Source organism: Stegostoma tigrinum, chromosome 19, assembly GCF_030684315.1.
Source record: "Stegostoma tigrinum isolate sSteTig4 chromosome 19, sSteTig4.hap1, whole genome shotgun sequence".
NCBI lineage: Eukaryota > Metazoa > Chordata > Chondrichthyes > Orectolobiformes > Stegostomatidae > Stegostoma > Stegostoma tigrinum.
In genome coordinates, this window is record NC_081372.1 from 54,830,257 (window position 1) to 54,857,726 (window position 27,470).

Consider the following 27,470-nt stretch of genomic DNA (forward strand, 5'->3'; position numbering starts at 1 on the left):
GAGAGGCTGGACAGGCTGGTACTTTTTACACTGGAGCTTTGGAGGCTGAGGGGTGACTGTATAAAGGTTCACAGACATACATAGGCTGAATAGCCAAGGTCTTTTCTCTAGGGTAGGGAGTCTAAAACTAGCAGGCATAGGTTTAAGCTGAGAGGGGAAAGATTTCAATAAGGACTGAAGGAATAACTTCTTCACACAGATGGTGGTGTGTGTATGGAGCATGCTTTCAGGAGAAGTGGTGGAGGCTGGTACAATTACAATATCTAAAAGGCATCTGGATGAGGATATGCAGAGGAAAGGCTTTTAGGGGTATGGGCAAAATGCTGGCAAATGGGACTAGATCAGATTGGGATGTCTGGTCAGCATGGACGAGTTGGACTGAAGGGTCTGTTTCCATGCTGTATGACTCTATGACACTAACTGTTGTTTTGGACAAGGTCAAGCCCCCTCAAAATATGTTAGGAAAATAGCCTTGACCCTGACGTTATCATTATTTTAAAGGTGGGTGTAAGGCATTGCATTCCAGATGCAATTTGACTGGTCATACTACTCTTTTATGTTTAAGCAAAACAAACTTTGTATTTTTAATTGAGGCAAATTCTGTCTGATTGTCTCACGTGCAATTCTATCTGCTGGAAGAGGTCCCTAAGTTTTAGCTATAACAGAGAGGTGATTTAGAGCTTCCACATCAAGCTTCAAGGCTCCAGTATCTGCAGAAAGCTAAAACTAAAAACCCTGGTTCTGTGGGAACTTGATCCCACCCAACCAGGCTGCTTTTGTTGTTCCAACCTTATTTTTAAAAATATCCCCAAAACCTCTTAATCTGTTTACTCTATTGGCTTTGAGCAGATTTCTTGGTAGCTTTGTATCAATCTTTCTTCATTTAAAAAGAAATGGACAAAATATACCTCCGAAAGCTATAGCACTGTCACACTATACCTAACCTGGATGGACTTATTCTGCCCTTTTTCTATGTTTAGAAAAATTATCACTGTTCCAGATCTCTCAGTATCATTTTTTTTCCATTTTTTTCCTATATACGCATATACTGCCTCTGCTATCTCAACTAACTTTTCATGTGCATTGATGCAGCCCGTTCCGATCAGAGTTTTGTCTCTTGTTATATTAAGATGGTGGTAAACTCCTTGTTTAATGATGTCCAAGTTGCAAGAGGTTCGTTTCTTTCTCTGTGTCCTCCTTAATGACTTAAAAGTCTGATGCAAGGTCAGCATGGATGCCCCCAGAACTGGCAATTCATGTTATTGTTGTGCTTGGGAGAACATATTAAAGGTGTGCCACCTCTGACTTGTGGCTGACAAAGTGCTTGAGCCATGTTTTTCATTATGAATGCCTTATTGATGATTAGTTTGCTTCCATCAGTTGTTAGTATAGGAGCAAAGGTTGTGGAGATCGTGTACCCTCTTCAGCACATTGTAAAATATGAACTGTGCCTCCTAGGTAAGTATTGTAGGTCATGATTTCTTGTCTTTCACTGTTCTGTGGCACCTGCAATCTCTAATCTCCCTTGTTTTCCAACCTGACCTTCCCTTCTGTTGCACTTGCTGCTCTGCCACATTTTTCTACAACATAAAGCCCATCACTTATTCCACCTGCCTTCAGTTCTAACAAAGTTACATATTAGACTTGAAACATTAACTCTGTTTTTATCTCCACTGATCCTGCCAGACCTACTGGGTTTCTCTAGCAGTTTTTTATTTCATTTTATGAGTCATTCTGCATTGCTCTTGCAGCACACTGGCACTATTCTTTATCATTTTAATAGGCTATATGCTCAGCTTTTGGCTTATGAGCATGCTTTAGGACTTGCATGTACTAACTTCCAGTTTGAAAGGAGAATGTATATTTTCATCATTTATTTATAACATCTTGGTGTCTGTGTTTGTGATGCCCCAGGATGTATGTTGAAGTTTTGATCTTCATTACTTGAAGGAGGAAGCACAGACTGTGGAGTTGTGAAGTTAGAGGCAAAAGTAGAATTATTGAGAAATTTGACATCTAGCTTTGGTCATGCCTGTGAAGTATTGTGTGTGAATCTTTAATGTCAACTTGTTGTAGATTAATTAGTGGTCTATCCACTGGTCAGCTTCTCTCATGATGCAAATTGTTTTGAAAATAGCCTTTCCATTTGCCTCACAAGCAGATTGTCAAGCAAGTGATGGAGTTTAAATTCTGGGTGTTTCTACATTGTTTTACATTTTCTGCTTGGGTGAAATACCTTATTGATTATGGCATGGTCACGCTTTGCACGCTACCAATGCAAGAGCTTGGCCATACTGACTAACAATTTGGCAAAACACTTTGAATAAACACCTTGGTATGTTATACAACTCCACTAAGGCCAGCAGTGGATGAAAACAACAAAACAAATGCCCTGCATGGTTTATCTGTTATTAAAATCATAATGATTCTTAAAGAGCAGCTTTGAAAATGAATAACACAGTTCATCATTCCAGGTAAAATAACACAAACTGGGCACAGTTAAAACCGTGTATGCATTAGAGGTTTGACCCGAGACTACGAATAACTTTATAGATTTCTTTAAAAAACATCTTCTATTTTGCTTTCCTGAAGCGAATGCCAACTGTTGGACTTGAACACCAACTTCGATGTAGACAATGCATCCAAAGGTGGCTTTTTAAGAGAATGGAAACTGCACCAAAGCAAAAAATAGTGATGTGGACTATTCGAATCTAGAAGAGATATGTTATAAGAGTAACAAATGAGAATTGTGTCGTGGATGGAGAAGTAGACTACCCTCAACTAAACTGTTTTGATGTTTCAAGTGTTTAAGTTCACGAATGGTCACGTGTCTGCCTCTTTTACATTATTGATATTAGTGTGCGTTTCTAATTCAATGTTATTCTTTAACTGAGAGAGCTCCACTGATTTGGTACAGCTGTATTTTGAAATTTACAGTTTTATTTTTGTTTTTGTCTTATTTTTGCACAGCTTGAATGTTTAAAGTTAATAGCATCTCAGAGATTCACAGACAAGAGAATTGGTTATCTTGGAGCTATGCTGCTTCTAGATGAGAGACAAGATGTACATCTACTGATGACTAACTGCCTTAAGAAGTAGGTGCTAATCAATTTTGTCTTAAGTCGTTCCTTCAAGCTTCATTTGATACCACAGCCTGGGCCACTGGCTTGAAATAAATTCTAGCTGTTCCTTTCAGGGGGAATTAACTAATTCCCTAAATTCTATTCCAGAAGACTCTGCCTGATACTGGTATAGTTTCATTAATATTATGTTATTTAATTTCTAATTCAGATGAAATCTCTTTTTTGATTTTGATTTTTGATAATCTCGGGCTACTGCTGTCACTTTGGTGTGCATCGAAACTAGTCTGATCCTGTTTTTGCCCAAGATATGCAATGCATAAGAAAGAAATCTGGCTAACATTCTTTTGCAAACGCCAGCATAAAACTACTTCTATCAGACTGGTTGATTTTATCAGGATATATTAACGTGTAATATGATCTGTTACTTTTAGCACAACATAACCCATTGCTACCTTGAGCGTGATGCCTTTGTATTGAGAGCTACTAAACAAGCATTTCAGTATTGTTAAATAATGCAGATGCTAAAGCCAAGGAGCAGTACTTTAAAAGCTAGTATCGCAGTATATTTCATGGTGGAATGGTACAGTGAGATTGAATTGCAGCAGATGTAAGGCAGATGAACAGATTTTTGAAAATTGAAATTTTTTAAAAATCTGTTCATCATCCAAAGTTGAGGAATAATTTCTGTAATAAATAATGATCAAACATACAAATGGAAGTGGAAGGTTGTAGCAGCCTGAGTTCTACAAAGAGAAAAGCAGTGTATGGAAACAGTGAGCTTTAACTAGATAACATTTTTGTGCAAATATGCAAATGGAACAAATGAAACTGATTAACCCATTTAAATGTTGTTTAATGCAGAAATACATAAAGTGCTTTGAATTCCATACACAAGCTAAGGATGGATGCTTTGCACTGATCTGAAAGCCAACCGTGCAGGATTTCTTTCTAGCCCAAAAGGGGGATTTGCTACAAGATCTACAACACAAATGAACCAGAGCAAATAAACATAACTAAAAGTTGAACATCTAGCTAATGGAGACCATACTGCTTTAAGACAGTTGAGAACAATGCAAATATGATGCAGATGGTAATGGACTGGAACTGAGAACTGAACTTGGGAAAATACATTGGACAGAGTATTTACTGATAATGATCTGGAATACCAATAGGAAACATTTAAAACATGAATGAATAAGTCCAGGAATTATGGCCCAGAAGTTTTGGATTACCATCGGGACAGATGTAACCAATAGTAATCCTCTTTAAAGTTACCCATTTACTTGACAGGTTTTATTTCCATGATTCTGAATCTGGCTTGTCCCAAATGTGTTCATCATAGGAAACTGGGGAGAAATCCACTCGGTAATGCTGCAGGTCAAGATTCTCAATGTTGTATTTTGGGAGTTAAAGATCCCCAAATTCACTTTAACAGGACTGAGATAGGATAAATGAGAGGTGTGTGGGTGGCCAGTGAGTAGTTAAGAGATAAAGGTATGTATTTAGGCAGCCCTCTGACTCTAGACTCTCCCTCAAGGGGAAACAATTCCTCTGCATTTATTCTGTCAAGCCTCCAAAGAATTTTCCAAGTTCCAATAAGGTTGCCTGTCATTCTGCAAAACTCCTGAGTACAGGCCAAAATACCCAATTTCTCCTCACAAGAAAATCCCGCACCCAGGTCAACCTAATGAACTTTCTCTGGACTGTCTCCTGTTGCCATTGTACCTTTCCTTAGGCAAGAGACCAAAACTGTTTACAGGATTCGTGTTGTGGTCTGACAAGTACCTGGTATAGTTTCAGCAAGATTTCCCTATTCTATTACTCCATTCCCTTTTGGAAACTAAAGGCCAACATTCCATTTGCCTTCCCTGTTACCAGCTGAACTAGCTTTTTGTGATTTATGCATGAAGCGTCCTAGCTCCCACTGCTGCAGTTTTCTGAGTCTATCACCCATTTAAATGATATTCAGTTCCCCTCTTCTTCCTGTGTTCAGTTCTTCCAGCCAAGGTGTATCTCTCACGTTATGTTCCATCTGCCACACTTTTGTCTTCTGACATAACCTTTCCACGTCCCTTTGCAGACTGTGTCCTCTTGGCCACTTGCCTTCCCACCTCTGTCTGAAAACCTGGCTAAAGTGTATTCAGTTCCCTCATCGAAGTTGTCAGTATATTTTTTAGATACAGGTTGCCATACTGAAAATGTCCCCCCCACCTCATCCAAACTCCCGTCTTCTATTAGTTAGACAATCCTCTTACAGTACAAACATACAACCCCTAGTACCATGAGTTCTTATCCTCCGAAGTAGCTTAATGTGTGATACCTTATCGAATGCCTTCTAGAAATTTGCAAATATTACATTTAGTGCTTCCCCTTTATTCTGTGTGTTACCTGTTCAAAGAATTCTAATAAGTTTATCAGGAATGATTTCCCCTTCAGGAAACGGTGCTGACCTCTGCCTGATTTTATTATGTTTTTCCAAATGCTCTATTACGTTCTTTCCATTTTTCTAATAACGGATGTTAAGCTAACTAGTCTGCAGTCACCTTTTTTCTTGTCTCTTTCCCTTTTGGAATAAAAGTATTAGGAAGGAAATTTTCCAGTCCTCTGAAGTTTTTCCTAAATGTAAAGATTTTTGCAAGGTGACCTTCAGTGTATCTCTCTAGTTACTTGCTTTAATATTCTAGATGCATCCCATCAGGTCCAGGGGACTTATTGATTTTTAGCCCCATCAATTTTTCTAGTGATAGTTTTTGTATTTATTTTTCCCCCTTCCCTTTGTTCCTTAATTATTTAATATTTTTGCAAATGCCATTTCTCCCTTGAAGACTGATGCAAAGCATTTATTCAACTCCACTGCCATTTCGGTTCCTCATTATTATCTTTCCAGCCTCGTTCTCTAAGGGGCCTATGATTACTTGGGTTTCTCTTCCCTTTCATACATTTAAAAAAAAACTTGCTGTCTATCTTGATATCACTTGTAAGTTTTCTCACAGCTTGTTTTCTCAGTTTATTTTCTTCCACTTTCTTGGTTGCTTTTGTTGGTTTTAAACCTTTTCCAATCTTCTGTCTTAACACTAAGTTTTGCTGCATTGTATTTTTAAAAATTTGATGCTATCCTTAATTTCCCTTAGCTGTAATTGGCTTATCCCCTCCCTGGAGTCTTCCTTTCTTACTGGGAGATATCTTTGCTGTGAGCTACGTATATTTCTTAAAGAGATAGTAAGAACTGCAGATGCTGGAGAATCTCACATAGCAAGGTGTAGAGCTGGATGAACACAGCAGGCCAAGCAGCTTCACAGGAACAGGAAAGCTGACACCTCGGGCCTAGACCCTTCAAAAAATGGTCAGAAGAAGGGTTTAGGCCTAAAACGTCAGCTTTCCTGGGCCTGCTGTTCACCCAGCTCTATGCCTTGTTATCTTATATTTTCTTAAACATCTGCCATTATTCCACAACCATATTTGCTGCTAAATTGTTTTCCCGGTCCATTCCAGACAATTATGCCCTCATTCCTTTGTTATTACACTCAATTGAGCACAGTCGTTTCTCATATAAGTGTCACCCTCTCAAACTGAATGCTAAATTCTTTCTAGTTACTGGTCACTGTATTCTTACGGATCTTTTAAACTTGTCTCATGTCACATCACTGTATCCAAAATAGTCTGATCCCTGAGTGAACCCACAACCCATGTTCTAGGAAGTTGTGCGGGATACATTTTATGAATTTGTCCTCCAGGTTTATCTTTGCCAATCTACAGATAATTAAAGTCACTCATGATAAATGTACTGCTTTTTTTACATGCTTTCGTTACTCCTGATAGGGCAGAGAATCTATCATATGCTTGTTGTTAGGGGGGCCTTTAGACCACTACTACCACTGTTATCTTGCCCTTGTTATTTCCTACCTCCATCCTAGTTCATCCTACATCATCTAATCTGAAATTGTTTGTTGCCGTCTTACTTACTCTATCCTGTACTCATGAAACTGTCCCACAATTCTATCCTTCCCTGTTTGTCTTTTTGAAAAATCATCCCTGAATATTTAGTTACCAACTTGATCTCCTTGTAACGATTTATCCATAATGGCTATAAGATCATGCCTATTTACCTTTTATTCACTTCCATCATCTCATTTCATTCCAAATTGTATGCACATTCAGGTAAAGAGCCATTAATTTTTTCATTTTAACCTTATTTTTCCCTTTTATGCTATTTGCTGCTGATTTTCTTACGTTTTGTATACTCTTCATTATTCAGAAAGCTGTCCTGTAATGCTGCTACATCTCTTTGCTTTGTAAACCCACGTTTCACCATCCCTGCTGTCCTCATTTCCCCATGAAATTACCTTTATCCCTCCCCACAACCCTAATTATTAGGTTTTCTAGGACACTACTTCTAGCCTGGTTCAAGTGATCCACTGGAACAACTTGTTTCTACCCCAATACTGATGCAAGTGCTTGATGAACTGAAAGCTAGTCCATCCACATTGATTTTGGAGCCACGCACTTAACGCCATTGATCGTGTTTACTCTTTGCAGTTTTCCTGTGGCTCAGGTTGAATTCCAGAGATTATTACCTTGAAGGTTCCACTTTTATAATTTGGATGCCCCCCCCCCCCCATCTGTTCAAATTCTTTTGGCAGAAACTCTTTTCTATCCCTTTCAATATTGTTGGTGCCAACCTGAACGGAGACATCTCAACCTTTTCCCCTCCCATTCCCTACCACCCTGAAGAGATGTCCTTAACTCTGGCACCACATCAGCAACGCAGCCTTTGGGTCCTCATTCACAGCTACAGAAAGCAGTTACCTATCTCCTTCATTCTATTGTTTCGTATCACCTCTACTTCGCTCATTCCTCCTTCACTTCAAAGGCATCTTGTACCAAGTTGTGTGGTCAGATCACTCATGCTCCCTGCATTCCCCACTCGGGTATCAAACTTATACCTACCAGTTTTTATTTTAAGAAAAGATAGTTGGAAAACACTGGCGGCCAAATGAATATTTTTCCAGTTTTATTACACCATGGTTCATGAAATGACTATCATTAGTTCCACTGCAGGCAGGCCATTTGAACTGCACTTTTTATCCTTTCCTGCTTATCTCTTGCTCTGGTGAGGTGACGTTTTGCAATAAACCTTTGTTAAAAGCACCTCTGTCTCCCTTCTTACCAAACTCCCACCTGGAACCAGATTTCATGTTTTGCTAGCTTGGCCTTTCCCTCAATCAGGTGAAGTCTCCACCAGTACAGTTATTTCTGCTATAACCTGTGGTTCGTTAAAGCGAATGGGCTGTAATGCGATTAAATAGTGGATGCTGTTTGGATAATACAAACTTTCTGCTGTACAAGTATAGCGATTTTTGTTTTTTTTCTTTTTTTTTTCAATGGTGACTTCCCTATAATGTGATTTACTGTGACGATATTCGATGGCACGAAGTCCCGTAAGAATGCAACTATCATGTTATAGGAGAACTACCTGTACCATAAAATCTTTTTCTTATATGAATCTATTCAGTCACTTTTTAGCTACAGTAATCAGCACCTCACTTAGATAACAGGTTTCAGGTCCTTAAGTGCTAACTGCCGCCATCATTTGTCTCTGTTAATTCAACTATTTCAACTTACAAATCTAACTTGAAGTCTAAAACTGAACTTAGACAAGAGAAATCAGTTGAATTCTTACTTTGAACCAATATTTCCAGTTTCACACATTTAGTCCTTGACTTAGTTAGCTGAATTTTCCTTCATTTCGATCATGCTCTTTGCAGGGTTGGACAGATGCAGGTCATGTTGAATGAGGGTCACATTTAGTAGGGTTTGGAGGGTTAATGAGGAAGGATGGTGGACCAGTAGGGGAGAGGATGGTAGGGACCGAGTGTCTTGATCCAACAGGGTATGATTGGAGGGTGGGTTTGGTCTAGCAGAAAGTTGGATCACAGCTCATCAAGGAGTTATGGTGAGGGGAATTCAGGTAGTTGCAGGAAGGGATGGTCAATGATGAGTCTGGAAGTTTTGTTACCTAGAAGTTAGTTGAGATTTTGAATTTCTAATTTCTCTGGGGCAACAATTAAACTTAACTGAGCCCTCTAAATTCTCTGACTTAAAGGGACATTTTTTGAGGCTTCCAGGTACAGAGGAGTTACCCACCGGAATCCTCAATTTTCTGGGCAATTCCCATGGAGTTAAATGCATTGCAGATTCTACATGACCTCGACAACTATCTGGCTGTCAGAATATTTGGACCATATATTGTTAAATGAGAACAAGCCCAGCATTAATGAGTATACGATAGATGATAAAAAGGGGGAAGAAATGAATTTAATCAAAGTTAGATGCACTGATTACATTTATAGCAATGGAGCTTGTGACATTGGAAAATACAAGAAATTAAAAGGTATCTAAGGTGTTAGAGTAGATTTGTAGCTCGGGTTGTGGACGATGTAGTTGGTTGGCTTGCCGAGCTGGCTTGTTGTCCTGTAGATGTTTTGTTATCATGCTGGGCAAAATCATCAGTGCAGCCCCCGATGTTTTCCCACCTGTTATTTAAACTCTGGATTCCATTGAGTTGGATTACCTCACTTCCAGTTTTCCGTCGCAGTGGAATGGGGTCAAGCTCTGTGTTTGTTGACGGCTTTCTTCGTGGAGTACCACGCTTCTCGGAATTCCCGTACTTTTCTCTCCTTTGCTTGTCCCAGGATCTTGGTGTTGTCCCAGTGAAATTGGTGGTTCTCCCACATACGTTCCACTGTGAAGGAAAACCAGAAGTGAGGTAATCCAGCTCAACAGACTCCAAAGTTAAAATAACAGGCTGGAAGACACAATGGCACTTCATCAGAGGCTGCAGTGATGATGTTACCCAGCGTGGTAATGAAGCATCTGTGAAACAATGAACCAGCTTGGTGAGCCAACCAACTACAGAATTTGAAGGTAATTTGTTAGGAGAACAAAAGGATGCACTTAAATTATCAACAAGGCTAAAATCAAACAGTCAAATATTCTATAAACAGAAAAACGGATCGATTGCGAAAAGGGCCACTTAATATTACTGGCAGCGCTAGACAAATGGCAGAAAAATGAATTAATTTTTTACACATATGCCAGAGAAACACTGCAGGTAAACATGGTATTAATTGAAATGAGATAACTGCATTTAAAATAAAACGGGAAGTATTAAATTAATCAAACTTGAAGATGACTCCTGGACAGGATAGATTACACCTGCAATTTTGGCCCTAAACAGTGGTCACACAAAAGAGAAGGTTGAAGCTAGTACAGAGTTAGAGACTAATTTAAATAGACAGAGCAGGGAAGAGGACGGCAGAGAATGAGCGAAGACTGATGAATTAAACTATTTATTTCGATGCAAGAGGCCTGACAGGTTGGCAGATGAGCTTGCGGCATGGATGGGAACATTGGACTAGATATCATATCTATTAAAGAAACATGACTGAGGAAGGCACACGACTGGAAGCTTAATGTTCTGCGGTACAGATGCTATTGGAAGGATAGAAGGGGACATAATAGAGGAGGGGGTGTGGTGCTTTTGTTTAGGGAAAGCCTTACAGCAGTACTTAGAATATTCCTGATGGATCATACAGTGAGGCCACAATTTTGGAATTGAGCAATAAAAAGGGGGTGATTGCTTTAGGATTGTAATTGTAAGCACCCCGTCTCCCATTGTCAGCAAGAAATTGAAAAGCAGATATGTACGGAGGTTGCAGATAGCCTAAGAATAATAGTTGTATTAGCGGCTTACAGCTTTCTGAAAACAGAGTGGGACTGCCATAGTATGAAGAGTTTGGATGGGGAGGAATTTATGTGCATTCAGGAAAGTTGATATGTATTGGCTGTATTAGAAAAGGAGCAAAGTTCATCCTCCTTTTGGGAAATAAGGCATTGCAAGTGACCAGGGTGTTAGTGGGGGAGCACTTTAGGACCAGTGACCATAATTCGGTTAGTTTTAAAATAGTGATGGAAAAGAATAGGTCTGGTCCACAAGTTTAAAATTTTAGTTTCGGGAAAGGTCAATTTTGGTATTAGATGGGAACTTTCAAAAGTTGATTGGGGAGGCTGGCTTTCAAAAATGAGACAGAGTTAAGGGCCAACATATTCCTGTTAGAGTGAAGGGCGACGCTGATATGAGAAGGGAACATTCGATGACAGGAGGTATGGAGACTCTGGTCAAGGGAAAAAGTAGGCTTTTTCTAGCTGGGATCAAGTGAATCACTTTACAATAAGGAGGGTCAGAGGTTGTGCAATTATTAAAGAAAGGCTGCAAGAAAAAGCCAGGCAAGTACAGACCGGTGAGCCTTAAGTCAGTGTTGTTGGAAAGTTGTTGGAGGGGATTCTGACAAATAGGATCTGCGTGCATTTGGCAAGACAAGTACTGATTAGGGATAGTCAGCATGGCTTTGCGCAAAGAAAATCCAGATCTCTCAAACTTGACTGAGCTTTTTTTGAAGAGGTAACAGAGAGAGAGAGAGAGAGAGAGAGAGAGAGAGAGATAGATGAAGGCAGGGTAGTAATTGCCCACGTGGTCTTTAGCAAGGCCTTTGACAAACTTCCACAGGGTAGGCTGGTGAGTAAGGTTAGATCATTTGGGATCCAGGGAGAGCTAACCAATTGGATACAAAATTGGCTTGACAGTGGGAGAGAAGAGCGTGGTCCTTGAGGGATGTTGTTCAAACTGGATGCTGGTGACCAGCGGTGTTCCAAAAGGATCATGCTGAGCCCACTGTTGTTTTTCATTTACATAAATGATTTGGATAAGAATATGGGAGGAATGGTTAGTAAGTTTAGAGACACCAAAATTGGTGATTATAGTGGACAGTGGAGAAGGTTATCTAAGAGTACATCAGGATCTTGGCCAACTGGGCCAGTGGGCCAAGGAATGGCGGATGGAGTTTAATTCATATAAATGTGAGGTGTTACATTTTGGTGAGACAAACCAGGGCAGGACTTATACGGTTAAAGGTCGGGCCCTGGGGAGTGTTGTTGAATAGAGAGGCCTAGGGATGCAGGTACACAGTTCCTTGAAAGAGGCGTCATGGATGGACAGGGTGTAAAGGAGGAGTTTGGCACGCTTGAGTTCCTCGATCGGAGCATTGAATACAGGACATCATGTTACAGCTGTACAATGGTGTGGAAATGCTGGTGTTGGACTTAGATGGACAAAGTCAGAAGTCATGACACCAGGTTATAGCCAAACAAGCTTATTTGAAATCTCAAGGTTTCAGAGTGCTGCTCCTTCATCAAGTGATGGAGGAGCAGCATTCCAAAAGCTAGTGATTTCACATAAACCTGTTCAACTACAACCTGGTGTCATGGACCTTCTGACAGCTTCACGAGGCATTGGTAAAGCCACATTTGGTGTACTGTATAGAATTCCAGTTGTCCTGCTAGAGGAAGAATGTCTTTAAACTGGAAAAGGTGCAACAAAGATTTACAAGGCGGTTACTGAGACTGGAAGGTTTGAATTATAAGGAGACACTGGATATGCTGATACTGTTCTCCCTCTGCAGCACAAGAAGCTGATGGGCGATCTTAGAGATTTATAAAACCGTGAAGGGCATAGGTTGTTGTTTTGCTCGCTGAGCTGGCTTGTTTTCATTTGGGCATTTCGTCACCATGCTAGGTAACATTATCAGTGAGGTCACCGATAAAGCAAATTTGTTCTACTCTGCTTGGAATTTATACTGTCCGGTCTGTTATGGTGAGTTGTCATTTTCGGCTTTGCTCTGTACGGGCTTGTATAGGGATCAACTCATTCCATCCACGCAACCCAAGAATTCCTCGATACCCTGAAGAACATAAAAATAGTGACAACGAGATTATTATATCCTTTGATGTCACAGCATCATTCACATCCCACTGGCCACATTACTAGGGGAAGCAGGAACGCGAATCAGCAACAACAACATAGTCAAACTACTAGGCTAATGCCTTACCACACGCTTGGCCTTTAATGGTCAAGCATACAAACAGATCAATGGCATGCCAATTCATCCATCACAGACTCATCACCAAAGGCAATTTTGCAAAGACGAGAACAAGCTACCCTTCCTCTCAGTCAACCAAAACTCTGGATCTGGTACATGGACGACACGTTTTTCATCATCAAACGAACCAAACTGGAAGAGACCCACAACCTCATCAACAATGTATTCGCCGGGATTAAATTCATGAGAGAAGAAGAAAACAATAATCAGCTTCCGTTACTGGACATCAGAGTTGAACATATGACCAACTAAGAGTAGCAAACCTCAGTCTACGGGAAAGCAACCCACACTGACCAAATCCTCAACTTCCACAGCAACTACCCCAATGTCCACAAATATAGCTGCGTTAGGACACTCATTTAAATGGGCCACCACTCACTGGCAACACGCCAGATCCACGCAGGAGAAAGGAAGAGCACCTATACAAAATCTTTGCATCAAGCAGACATGCCTGCAACTTCATCTGCAGGTGCCTGCTAAATAGATAACAAGTGGACACAGTAGGCCCTAACACACTGGCCACACTGCCCTACGTTAAGAACATACCAGAACTGACTCCTATGACCACTAGTAATCATGGTAGCACGTAAGCCCGCAGCCACTCTACGGCAAACACTCCTAAGGATTAAAGACCCCATTCCCACTACATGTGGAACCAACATAGCTTACACAATACCATGCAGCGACTGCCACAAGCATTACATCGTACAGACAGGAAGGAAACTAGCCGTCAGAACACACGACCATCAGCTAGCAGCAAAATGACACAATGAGCTCTCCTTAGTATTAGGACACTGAGACAATGAAGGCCATCGGTTTACCTGGGGCAATGTAACTGTAATAGTCCAAGCCAAACATAGACATGTATGGGAATTCCTAGAAGCAGTCATCAAACATTTCGAATTGGACCTCGTATACAATCCCTTACAGAACAAAACCATAAATAACACAACTTGCCATAAAAGACCAGACAGTATAAATTACAATGCTTTATTTCCAAAACATTGCTTTTTTGGAGGCCTCACTGACATTACCTAGCAAGGTGATGAAACGTCTGAACAAAAACAAGCCAGCTCGGCAAGCAAGTCAAAAACCTCGCCCACAACCTGACCTATAAATCTTTGCTAAAATCCGTAAAATCAAGGGCATAGATAAGGTGAATAGCTAAGCTTTCTTCTGCAGAGTAGGGGAGTCCATAGGCTTAAGGTGAGAGGAAAAAGATTTAAAAGGGACCTGAGGAGCAGCATTTTCACACAGAGGATTGTGTGTAATTGGAGCTATCTGCCAGAGAAGTGGTAGAGATGAGTTCAGTTACAACATTTAAAAGACTTTTGGACAGGTACATGGATAGGAAAAGGTTTTGAGGGTTTTAGGCAAACGCAGACAAGTGTGAATAATTTAGTTTAGGAAACGTGGTTGGCATGGACAAGTTAGATTGAAGGGCGCCTCTCTGTGCTGTAAGACTCTGACTGAAACCAGTAGTTAGGGAATAGCACTTTGAGGTAGGGACCAAACGAAACAGCTTCACTATGTCTTCCCAGTATTTCATTGAAGAAAAGTGCTGCTCATCTGCACTGGCCATCTGAAAAACAGTCTGATAATAACAACATTTGAATGTGAGTTTGCTCGCTGAGCTGGAAGGTTAGTTTTCAGACGTTTCGTCACCATTCTAGGTAACATCATCAGTGAGCCTCCGACGAAGCGCTGGTGTTAGGTCCCGCTTTCTATTTATCTGATAAACAGATAAATAGAAAGCGGGACCTAACACCAGCGCTTCGTCGGAGGCTCACTGATGATGTTACCTAGAATGGTGACGAAACGTCTGAAAACTAACCTTCCAGCTCAGCGAGCAAACTCACATCCAGAACCTCAACCTGAGCTACAAATCTTCTCAAAACTCGCTAACAACATTTGAGTTCGCACAGGTGATGATGGCATAGAACTGGGTGTCTTCAGTGTACATGCAGAAATGTAATGTTGTATTGTCAACTGAAACCAAGGAGAAGGGTATAGATAAGAAGGAGGGATCCAAGGCTAAAGCCTTGGGGATGGAAAATATCTAGATCCTTGGGGACTCTGTGCATAACGATTTGGGAGTGGAAAGCGATTGTGATTAGATCAGAATGGGTTTGGATTATAGATGCAGATTTATTTCAAGAAGGGGGTAGACGTTAGTCCTAAAGCCATGGAAGTTTAAACCTTCAGGAACATCTCTGAAGTATTGTGTACACAATTGACTAATAATTACTTGGCAGTAAACCATATTGAGACATGTGGTAGTCATGACAAATGCTGTAGAGTGCAACCTTATCTTTCTTTATAGTTCTGATGATTTTTTGTTGTTTGGAAAGTTACACACTTGTGCACACGTGCACATGCGTGCATGCTCCCGCCACCATGCCTGAGGCACAGTGACGTGCTTGTTATCTCGCACATGAGTGCACAGGCTATGGCCCTCCTCGACTATAGTGACTCTCGCTTTAATAAGAAGTGGAGTTATACAGATTGTGTCTTTCTTTTTCCCTACAAAAAGTGGGCTGAAGGATGATCTAATACAAATCTTGAAAATTTATGAGCGGGTTTTATGGAATTGGTATAAGTAAATCTATTTATTTGCAACAGGCAAGGAAAATCAGCGTTACTCTTATTGTGCTTTGCCAACCATGCTGACAAGTGCACTGATGTTAGAAAATTTAATTGAACTGCATAGGGCCACCCCAATAGCGAAGTGCTGAATGAATTTGATGTGGGAGCTGAGAATTGGGAATTTATACCACACGTTCGAATTCTGTTTCCACTTGCAAAACATATAGTTTTTTTCTGTATTTAATTGTTAATTCTGCAAGTCAAGAATGAACTCTCTTAAGGCTGTAAATTTTGGAGTTGGTATGACTTATTGATAAGCAAGCATATTTTGTTTTCTTCCAGCGACTTAAGCCACAGCACACAGTTTGTCCAGGGGCTATCTCTCTGTACGTTGGGCTGTATGGGGTCATCAGATATGTGCAGAGATCTGGCTGGAGAGGTGGAGAAACTGTTGAAGAACTCCAACTCATACATTCGTAAAAAGGTGAGATTTTCCCTTTGGGACAGTTTTAAGGATGTAAATGACTCCAATGGACAAAAGGCAAAATCTACCTTAAACCTGTTAATGTTTTCATCGATTTTCCCTTTAAATAGTTTCCATATCTGGTCAATGATTTGAAATGCTTCTTATTCTAGGCTAGATCCTGTTTAAGCCCATTTACATTATATTCCATCTGTCAAACTAGCCTGTTTTCTTCCTGTCATTAGCTGACTAATTTAAATGGAGAACGATTGCAGAAAGTTATAGCACAGAATTGGAACGCCTTGTGCATTAATCACAAAGCTGGTATAACAGAGAGAGCAGATGGTATGAACCTCTTCTGAAGAAGGGTAATTGAACCTGAAACTTTAACTCCGATTTCTCTCCACAGATGCTGTCGGGCCCGCTGAGATTTTCCCCAATTTCTGTTTGTTGAATGCAAATGGAATGTTCACATTTATTTATAAGGGATTGAAATATTAAAATTGGGGAACCTTGCTGAAATTATATGAGGTATGTGTCAGACCGTGGCTGGCATATGGTGAACATTTTTAGACTCATAAATTCATGCAGAGCTGAAAAGGCCCTTTGTCAGTTGAATCTGTTTTGACATAACTACCACTACAGGTGCACTAATCCCACTTTCCTGCGCTTGTCCTATTTCCATGAATTTTCTGATACCTGAAGTGCTCATCTAAACATTTTTTTAAAGGTTGTATGGTTTTTGGCCTCTACTACCTTCCCAGGCAGTGCTGTCCAAATTCCCACCACCTGCTGAGTGAAAGGGTTTTATTCCAAAAATCCCCTCTGAATCTCCTGTCCCTTGCCCTAAAACTGCCCGCTCGTGATTGACCCCTGAACCAAAGGGAACAGCTACCTTCTATTCACCCTGCACATATCCCTCCATCTTATATTGCAATCATGACACGCCCACCCCCCAATCCAAGTCTATAGTGTGTCTCCTTGTGGCTCAGTTTCTCTAACCCAGGCAACATCCTGGTGAACCTTCTCTGTACCTCCTCTTGTGCTATCACATCCTTCTGTTACTGAGGTGACGAGAACTGCACACAGTACTCCAGCTGTAGCCTAATCAGCATTCTCTATAACTCCAATGTTACCTTCTTACTGTTATATGCTGTGCCACAACTGAGGAAAGCCAGAGTCCCAGATGCCCTCTTAACTATCCTATTCACGTGCTCTGCTGACTTCAGGGATCTGTGAATGATTACCGCAAGATCCATCTGTTTCTCTAAGCTACCAGCCTCCTGCCATTCATTAAATACTGCCTCATCTTGTTTCTCCTTCCAAAGTGCATCACTTCACACTTATCAAGATTAAATGCAAACTATTGCTGGTCTGCCCATCTGACCAACCAGCCTGTTCCTGTAACCTACAATCACCATCTTTGCTATTAACCACAATTTTTTGTGTCATCTGCAATTTTGCTTAACAGCCCCCCCCAACATTTTCATCTATAGCATTTTTGCAGATGACAAACAATAAGGGTCCTGGTACTGATTTTGTGGTACATTGGACATCGGCCTCCAATCACTGAAACAGCCTTCTACCACAGCCTTTGAGTTCTGTTACTAAGCCAGTTTCTGATCCATCTCACCATTTTCCTCAATTCCGTGTGCTTTAACCTTCTCAATCAGTCTCCCATGTGAGACTTTTGTCAAAAGCTTTGCTAAAATCCATATAAACTATGCCACCTGAACTTACCTCCTCCATACACTTGATCATATTTTCAAAAGACTCCAACAAATTTGTTAGGCATGAACTCCACTGACAAAGCCAAGCTGGCTATCTCTAATTAATCCATGCCTTTCTGAGTGGGTATTAATTTGCTCCTTCAGAATTTTCTCAAATAGTTTCCCTACCACTGACATGAGACTTGCTGGTCTGTAATTTCCTTGGTCATCTCTGCCACTCTTCTTGAAAAATGCAACCATATTAGTCTTCCTTCAGTTCTCTGACACTTTCCCCGTGGCCCAGAGAGGAATTAAAAATGTGTCTATGCCCCTGAAATTTCCTCCCTCACCTCCCACAGCAGCCTGGGACGCAGGTCATTGGGGCCTGGGGATTTGTCGGTTTTTAAGTCCGACAGAGCCTCCAATACCTCCCCATTTCTTGTGTCAAATTGTGCAAGCTCCTCTCAGTCCCTAATCCTGAATTCTGTACCTACTTTCTCCTTTTCCAGAGTGACGACCGGAGAGAAGTATTCATTTAGCACCCTTCCTGCAGCTTCACATACAGTTTTCTCCTTTGGTCCCTAATGGGCCTTTCTGTTTCCCTGGTTAACCTCTTCCCTTTAACATATTTATAAAATACCTTAGGATCTTCTCCCCTAATACTGTTCACAAGTCCTTTTTCTTGCCCTGTTTTTTGTTCTTATTGCTTGCTTACGTTCCCTCCTGCACTTCCTGTGTTCCTTTAGGGCAGAAACTGAATTGCTCCCTTTTGGACTTGTTAAAAGCCCTTCTCACTCATCGAGTCCTGAATTGTCCTAGACATCCAGGGTTTTCTCAGCTTGTTGATCCTCCATTTCCCTCTAAAAGCTACATGTTGGATCTGTACTCCCCCAGCTCCTTTTGAATGCCCCCCCTCCCACCCGCTCTGCTGTAGGCATACTTGCAAGCAACTGTTCCCAGTCAATTGTGGCCAGATCCTGCATTACTTTAATAAAAATCTGTCTTCCCTCAATCCAAAGCCATCTTTTTCCTTGTCCGGAACAAATTTGAACCGTACCATGTTGTGATCATTATGGCTAAAATGTTCCCCTACTGCCACATTGAACACTTGTCTGACTGCTTCCCCAGAAACCAGATCCAGCACTGTGCCATCCCTTGTTGTACCTTCTACATATTGATTCAAAAAAGTCCCTTGGATACATTTTAAGAAAGCTGCCCCTTCTAAACTGTCAACACCTAAGTATCTCAGTTTGTATTGGAAAAGTTGAGATCTCCAAGTATAGTTACCCGATTATTACTCTTACACACCTTCGTGAACTGTTTACATATTTGCTCCTCTCTTTCCCACTGACTCTTTTGGGGGCTTATAATGCAAGCCCAGCCAAGTAGCTGCCTCTTTAACATTCCTCATTTTACTAATGAAGTCTTATTTGAGGACCCTTCCAAGATATCAACTCCTTATTACAGTAATTGGCTCCACCACCCTTTTCACACCATCCTCTGTCTTGCGTAAAAATACTATACGGAGGATGGTTGAATTGCTAGTCCACCCTTCCCTCAACTATGTTTCTGTGGTGGCAACAATATCATACTTCCATGTGTCAATCCACGCCATTAACTCATCAGTCTTACCCATTACATTCCTAGCATTAAAGACCATCTAGCCTTGCCGCCTTCTCACGATACACAATATAGCTGAACTCTGTGTCTTGTTTCCTTTACTGTGGCATAATGTGTCTCTGTTTCATTGATATTCTGGGTCCCTCCCCCTACCTGACTAGTTTAAACTCCTCCAAGAATGCTAGCAAATCTCCCTGCAAGGATGTCGGTCCCAGCGTGGTTCAGATGCAGACTATCCTGTTTGTACACATCCCACCTTCCCTAAAAACAATCCCAATGTTCTAGGAATCTAAAACCTTCCCCCTTGCACCAACTCGTGTGCCATGCATTCATCTGCCCTATTTCTGATCTTGCTAGCACAAGGCACAACCATTTGAGGTCCTGTTTTTTTTAATCTACTGCCTAGCTCCCTGAATTCTTGATGCAAGACCTCATTCTGCACTTTGCCCATGTCATTGATACCAATGTATACCATGACCTCTAACTCATCACCCTCCTATTTCAGATGACCTGCAGCCTTCCAATGATGTCCCTGGCCCTGGCATCAGGGAGGCAACGCCACATCCTGGAGTCACATCTTCGGCTGCAGAATTGCCTGTCAGCTCCTCAGACGAAAGAATCCCCTCTACCCTTCCTTTCTTCCTCACCCCCTGCACAGTCAGGCCACTTAAGGTGCCAGAAACTTTGCTTTGACTGCATTCCTCCGAGGGGAACCTCATCAGCTTTCAAAATAGAATACCCGTAAATGAATGAGACCCTTGGTGACTCCTGCACTACCTGCCTGTTCTTTCTGGATTGTCTGGTGTCACCCGTTTCCTTCTTTCCTCTCTTCTCTTGAGCTGCAGTGTGACCACCTCTGTAAATGTGCTATACACACAACTCTCAGCCTCATGGATGCATTGCAGTTTCTTCAGACAGTGCTCAAACTCTGAGACCCAGAGCTCCAGTTTCTGCAGCTGAGAGCACTTCTGCACATGTGGTCATCCAGGACTCGCACATATGACAGGCTGTACGTTCATTCAGCTGGCCTCTCCTGACACTTGGTAAATTTTCAATTAATGCTTTAGACCAGTTTTATTCCCTTCCTTAAGGAAAGGTACACTCATTCAAGGCAGTCCAGAGGAAGTTCACTGGGCTGATTCCTGTTTTGAAGGGACTGCCTTATGGAGAGAGCTTGAGTAGTGTGGCCTTCACTTAGTGAAGTTTAGAAGAATGAGATGCAGCTCATAAAGATATCTCCTGTACTAGATTTCTGCTTCTGCCATGCTTTTGTGGTTCAGACTCCCGTGTGATATCGCCTCTTAGCAGGACTGAGTCTTCACTGAGTGTGACATCAAGTAGCACTAGCAAGGCTGGAATTGGGCAACTGGGGAATGAACAATGATTCTGGCCACATCATGGCAGCAGCATCCACATCTCATGCATAAAAAGGTGATAATTTCAGAGAGCAATGTGTGTCGAGTAAAGACAAACAGTAAAGGCTGTGCAGTTTAAGAATGCTTAGAGTCCTTGAAATATTAGATTTTTTTAAAAATTGTTGATTCATGCCCTCAGCTTTAATGAAGTTTGTGAAAACCATTGAGTTCTCAGTTATTTCTCCAGTTTTACCAGAAACTGTCTAAAGAGTGGAACCAATAGGCGGGAGAGAGACTCCAGCTCTTATTGTTCTAAAGTAATTTTCATTACCTCTACTGTATTCCTTTTGAAGGATGGTTGATATATGTTTTTCCCAATCTTGCTCGAATGTCTTACCGTGCTGAACAGTTACAGGGAACCTTTAATGTTCTATGTATGGGCACATTATTCACATATGAATTGATATGAGATACAGATTTCTCAATGCTGTTTCAGTTGCTTGGTTTCGATGTGTTTAGGTAAAGTGATAATTTCAGTCTGTCCTTTTGTTTATTCCACATTGCTGCCCTGGCAATGCCTCAATTGGTGATCAGGTAATTATGGCAGACACTTCTTCAAGTCAATATTTGCCTTTTTATAAACCACTTCTAAAATCCACTTCTATAATCCATGTTCCAGGTTTGGACATTGAGACAAATTTGATCTCTAGGGAATTGGTAGATGGTTAACTGAAATGTACTTACTGTATGGTATCTGGACTTAGATCCAGTACCTACTCTCACTAGACTTTATGTAAACCCCAAGAAATTCAATGGGGTTAGAAACTTGGTTTTGTTCCTTTAGAAATGCCAATGTGTAACTTTGTTTTTAACTTTCTTTATGCACTGGTGACCTCCAGAGTCGTCTTCTGTGTGTATGTTCCCTTCCATTTACCCTTTGTTTTGGAAATAAGTTCTGTGCTAATATGTTCCACTTTCCTCAGAATGCTGCCATCAATTGAATGTTCAGTTTCTATCCTCTCCTTTGGCTTTTCCCTTAAGTGAGGAACTACCCGCAGTTTCTCATGCCCTTTCTGAGAACTCTTGTAAGTTTGCCTAGCTGGTATTCATGGACCAGATCTCTGGCTGTTGGTCCAGATCTTTCCCTTTTGATACTGTTGGCCTGTCGTGTTTAATTGTAGAGACTATTCCTGAGCCATCCAAGTCTCAGATTTAACTTTCTGATGTAGGACTTCTGAACCTGACTATGCCCCAATCTCTTTGATTCTTGCTGGCTTTGTCTAGCCTTGCCAGTCTCTGGGATATCCTTTTCTGTTTCTTAAAATATTATCATTACCAAGCTCAGCACTATCGCTAATGTTATCAGGCACGTAACAAGTTCACTCTCTAAGTAAGCTTTAACTAGCAGCACCTTTATACATTTTTCCCATAAGCCCTATTATCAGTACACTCATTTAATTTGCTTCCAGGTGGAAAATCTTTTCCCCACTAGCAAAGTCTGTGAGCACCCATGTCTTAAAATACTAATATGCAGGTGCTTGTGTTGAACTGGTTTGCACAAGGTCAGAAGTCGCCTAACACCAGATTATCGTCCAACAGGTTTATTTGAAATCACAAGCTTTCGAAGCACTGCTCCACCTGATGAAGGAGCAGTGCTGTGAAAGTTTGTGATTTCAAACAAACCTGTTGGACTGCTACTTGGTATTGTGACTTCTGATTCAGAGAATACTGACTACTTCTTTCATCTGTTTAGAGTCAATTGTCATTGCTCCTTTTGACGCAAACTCCTGAAAACTACCCTAGTGAAAAACCCTGCCTAAGGGGAAACAGGCCACCTGCAAACAGTGGTCTTGCAGACTGTGTCTGGGAGACATTGAATCCAACAGTTATCTTTTTTATGTGCTTTGATTTCCTGGAGTGAAAGCACATTGGCTGCTTTCTCACGTGTGGCTCATCCATCTCTTCAACTATCAGTTGCAAGGTTTTTTTCTCTTAGTTTTCCTTGTCTTTCTTTCACATTTAATCTATTTGACTCAAAGTGGTTCCAACCTTCAATCACCAAGTCTTCCTGTACCATCTCTGTTATATCGTCCAACTGTTTCTGATATTTTAATTCTGTGGTTGCCTCCAAATTCAACTATTCCATTGCTCTTTTGGTTAACCTCCCATCTTCTATCATCCATAAAACTTGAAAACATCAAGCACTGTGCAGTCCATTTATTAAGTTGCACCAAGTCCTGTTCACTCATCATCTTTGCGCTCATTGAACTACTTTGACTTACTGTACAACAGATAGATTTTACAATTGTTACATATGTTCAAGTCTCGCCATGGTTTCATCCTCCCCCATCTCTAATCTCTTTGAGCCCTGCAGCCCTTTGACAACTCACTTTTCCTTCATCTCTGGACTTCTATGCAAACCCTCTACTAACCTTTTGTGAATAAAAACCGAAAGAACTGCAGTTGCTGTAAATCACGAACAAAAACAGAAATTGCTGGAAAAACTGAGCAGGTCCAGCAGCATCTGTGAAGAGAAAACCAGCGTGAACATTTCGGGTCCGGTGGCCCTTCCTCAATGGCCTTAGTTTCAGGTTTGAGACCTTGCGGCTGAAAAGGCATTTTCACCAGCTGGCTGAAAACTGACTGTTTGAAAAGGACGATGGATTTTGACATCCATGTCCATCAAGGGAAGACTGTCAACGTAAGGAAAATTGCCCACTTTTTTTTGGGACCTCACTTTGATCTTAAAACTCTTACACAGTACCCTTGAGACATAGGATATGCATTTCTTGTAATGTCCACCTAACTATGATTCAAGAGGAATTTCTGGAAATAGTCATAGTCAATTAAAACTTTTAATTTGATTGAGAAGAGTTGTGTTTTTTTTGCCACACTGCATATGAAGTTATCCTGTCCCTCGGACTTCTTGACAACTAAATATAAAAAGCTTAAGTCTGTTTTGAGAATTTGAAAGGTTTGGCTGATTGTGTCTGGCCCTTACAAAAATGATCCATTGTTCTTCTCTTGTTCACAGGCTGCATTGGCTGCTGTGCACATTATCAGAAAAGTACCTGAGCTGCTAGAGATGTTTCTGCCTGCCACAAAAAATCTCCTTAATGATAAGAATCATGGTATGTCGCCCATGAGTAATTTGTACTTGGTACGCATTTGATATGTAATGGTTTGCACAGCAACACCACTTCTTTCTTTTAAGGTTTTTTTTGTGAGAGCCCACAAATACAAGGTAAGGACTTTAAAATTCATTTCCTAAAGACATCTTTTGACTCAATTAGTTTTTTTGGAAAAAAAGCTTAACATTTTCATAATTTTGCTGACAACAACTTTTTAATTACAGATTTATTTTTAAAGCAAAATCAGAATCTCTCAAAATGCATTGTTGGGTTTTGGACTTTGACGCTCTAGATTATTAATCCACTAATATAGTTAATACATTACCATACTTGATCCTTTATAAAGAACTATTTTTTTAAAGAAAGTAAAGAATTGATGCAGTACTGCTGTAAATGCAATGAGGAAGCAATAATGATAAGTAGGATAGGAGTTAGAAGTTGCATCCCCAAATAATTCAAGTGTATTCATGGGCAGAGTAAGTGTAATGCTACTATAATGTTGATGAACACAGCAGAGGTGCTGGTGGATCGGAAGACAGCTAATATGGTGCCATTATTCAATAAGTATGGAAGGGATAAACCAGGGAGTGATTGGCCAGAAAGTCTGACATTAATTGTAGAGAAACCTTTGAAGAAAATTGAGAGACAAAACTTGTTTTGTCGTAAAGAGTCAAGGATTAATCAAGGATAACCAGCATGAATCTGTCAGGGTAAGAACATATATCAAATTTGTTCAACATGTTTTTGAGGTGGTGACTAAATGTGTGGATGTGATCAGTCAGTTGCTGGACTTCAGTAAGACTTTTGACAGTGTATTCTGTAGTAGACTGGCCAAGAAGCTAAGAGCCCTTGGGATCCAAGGCAATTTGGTGAATTCAGTTTTAATTTGGCTTAGTGACAGGAGACAAAAGGGTGAAGGTTCTTTTTGTGGCTCGAAGCCTGTGTCCAGTGGCATGCCACAGGGTTCAGTGCTGGGTCACTTGGTCATTGTAGAGTACATTAATGATTTAGTCATGAATGTAAAGGGTTTTATTGATAAAGTCATATGACACCCAAAAATGGTGTCATAAAAAGCAAGGAGGAAAGCTTTTGATTGCAGGAAGAAATAAGCTGGTTGGTCAAATGACGAGAGCAGTTGCGGAAATGCAGTTTATTCCTGAAAAGTTTGAAACAATGCATTTTGGTGGGACTGATAAGCAAGGGAGTACATGGTGAATGGTAGAAACCTTTGCTAGTTCTAAGGATCACCAGGACCTCTGTGCACCCATTCATAGGTCCATGATGGCAACTGGACAGGTGAATAGTGTGGTTATGAAGGCAAATGTAATGGAGCAGTATAGAATCTTAGTTAAACCACAACTGGAGTACCACGTGCAGTTCTGTTCACCACACTATAGAAAGGATGTGATTGCACTGAGAGGGTGAAGAGATTCACCAGGATGTTGCCCAGGTTGCAACATGTTCAGCTGTGATGAGAAACTAAATAGGCTAGGAAATGGGATTGGAGGAGTTAGGTGCTTGATGACTGGCTTAGATATGATGGACTGAAGGGCCTCTGCCCATGCTGTAATATTCTATACCTCTGTGTACAACCTCAAACTTTCCTAGTACTTATTACTGTTTATGCCATTAATTACCTGCCTTTTATAATTGATTTTTAATTGTGTTTTTGATTCGCCTCTTTTATTCTAGCTACAACTACCCAGATGTTGCAAGTTGTTGTCCTTGATTCGTGAAAAGGTTAATACTATAAAAAAGACAAAATGCTAAAGCAGTAATGTACATGACATCACAGATTGTTGAGAAATAAACTGTAGTTGATTTCTAGGAAGTATGACCTGGCACTGTTGAATTGGCTGTACATCCCACCAGAGATAGTGCCTTGTGAAACAAGTGACTGTGCTAAGGTGGACCTGTACGTGCTGTTTGCTTTGAAGTATGTTGTTTATAACTTATTTTTAAATCGCTGCCATATACAGTCTGTCTGATTGTACAGTGGATTTGAGCAGCCCTAGAATCTAACGACAAAAGTCAATATTCAAAAGAAAGAACAGAAAATTTATACAATACCATGTGATTGATGAGAATTTGAGGCAGCAATCGTATTTCCAGTGTCAAACAGCCCTCTAAATTAAGTACTGAATTCATAACGTTTTCATGAGTATTGCAGTTTTAACTAACGTAATTGTTTCTTTTACTTTGTCAGCTATATTTTGAATACTAATGAACATTTTTAAAAATTCAATTAATTAAATATTACACATGAGCATGGTCAAATTGAAAGACAGAAAATGCACAGGCGTGCTGAGTGGCTTTCTCCTGTTCAAATGTTCTTCATGCTGGAATAACATTTAACATGCACTAAAAGGCCCTTAATTCCTCCACATTCTTAATGACAATGAGTTTAATTGCAGGGGACTGAGTGAAGTATTATGCCAAGGTATTTTTTAATAACATGAATTATAATATTGATGGCATCCCCAATTGATATCCTGTTTTAACCCTTTTCTGAAGTTGCTGCCTTTGAACCCAAATTGCTGGGACCCGTCAAGGCTCAGACCAATAATTGCAAATGGGAACTTCCTAGTGTATCACAAGAATCAGATTAGAGTTGACTCTTAAAGCAAATCTTTCGAATGACCCATGATTCTTTCTGCACGAAAGTATTGTTCCTTTATTAATAATTTTATATCTCTACAGTGTGCATTCTCAGTGCAAAAGAGTGCGTAGTTCACTCCAACCATCTCCCCAGTATTATTGGCAGACATATGAATGGCCTGATTGCTGCCATACATTATTTGGAGAGGGGATGAATGGTTAGCCTTCACACAGCACTTCTGTATGTCTGCACAGCTGACGTGGGTGCTTTCGGTAAAGCTGATCTTGGTTGTGACCTAGCACCTTGCAATTCAGTGAATTGGTTTGTCTGAGATGTAAAATGCTGATTGGGCTCACCTCCCTAGCAATATAAAGGTTTCCAGTAAAGAATGATGTATTAGTTTGTGATCTGTATAAAGAAAGAAATTGTGTTGATTTGGTTCATGACCTACAGTGTTCCTGCTTTAAAAACTGAATACAATCTCATGCTTTCTCTTTCTAATGAGCAGAGATTAGAAATGACTGACAGTGAGGTTGCTGGAAGCAGTCATCAGCATTGTATTCATTACCTTGTCATTTATTTGGTGCATTCATCAGTTAAAACACTTTTTCTCTTTCTTTATCTTAAAGGTGTCCTCCATGCTGCTGTTGTCCTTGTCATAGAAATGTGTAAACATAGCCCTGACACTCACGCTTATTTTCGCAAGGTATAACTGCATCATTTTGCCCACTGTTATCAAAAATTAGGTTTTCAATGTAGTCACTTGTGTCCAGCTTTTTTTAAAATTTTTTTGAAAAGTTTAATTTGTTGAATACTTAAAATCTTTTGCATTTTGAACTTGCAAAAAGTAATTTATTCTAAAATGTGCTAAGTAACGAAGGGTGCAAATTGAGTAAAGTAAACCACTTATTTTTGTTTGCACGTTGTTC

At 40.5% G+C, this 27,470-nt stretch overlaps 1 protein-coding gene across 1 annotated transcript in view; it reads left to right on the forward strand.

The window, feature by feature from the left end:
• Positions 1-27,470, forward strand: part of LOC125461358 (AP-1 complex subunit gamma-1-like) — a 139,559-nt gene that overhangs the window by 46,743 nt on the left and 65,346 nt on the right. The window contains exons 3-6 of the mRNA XM_059652849.1: positions 2,971-3,095; positions 16,007-16,148; positions 23,846-23,942; positions 27,171-27,247. Coding sequence (XP_059508832.1) covers positions 2,971-3,095; positions 16,007-16,148; positions 23,846-23,942; positions 27,171-27,247 — 441 coding nt within the window. The remainder of the gene's footprint in view (positions 1-2,970; positions 3,096-16,006; positions 16,149-23,845; positions 23,943-27,170; positions 27,248-27,470) is intronic.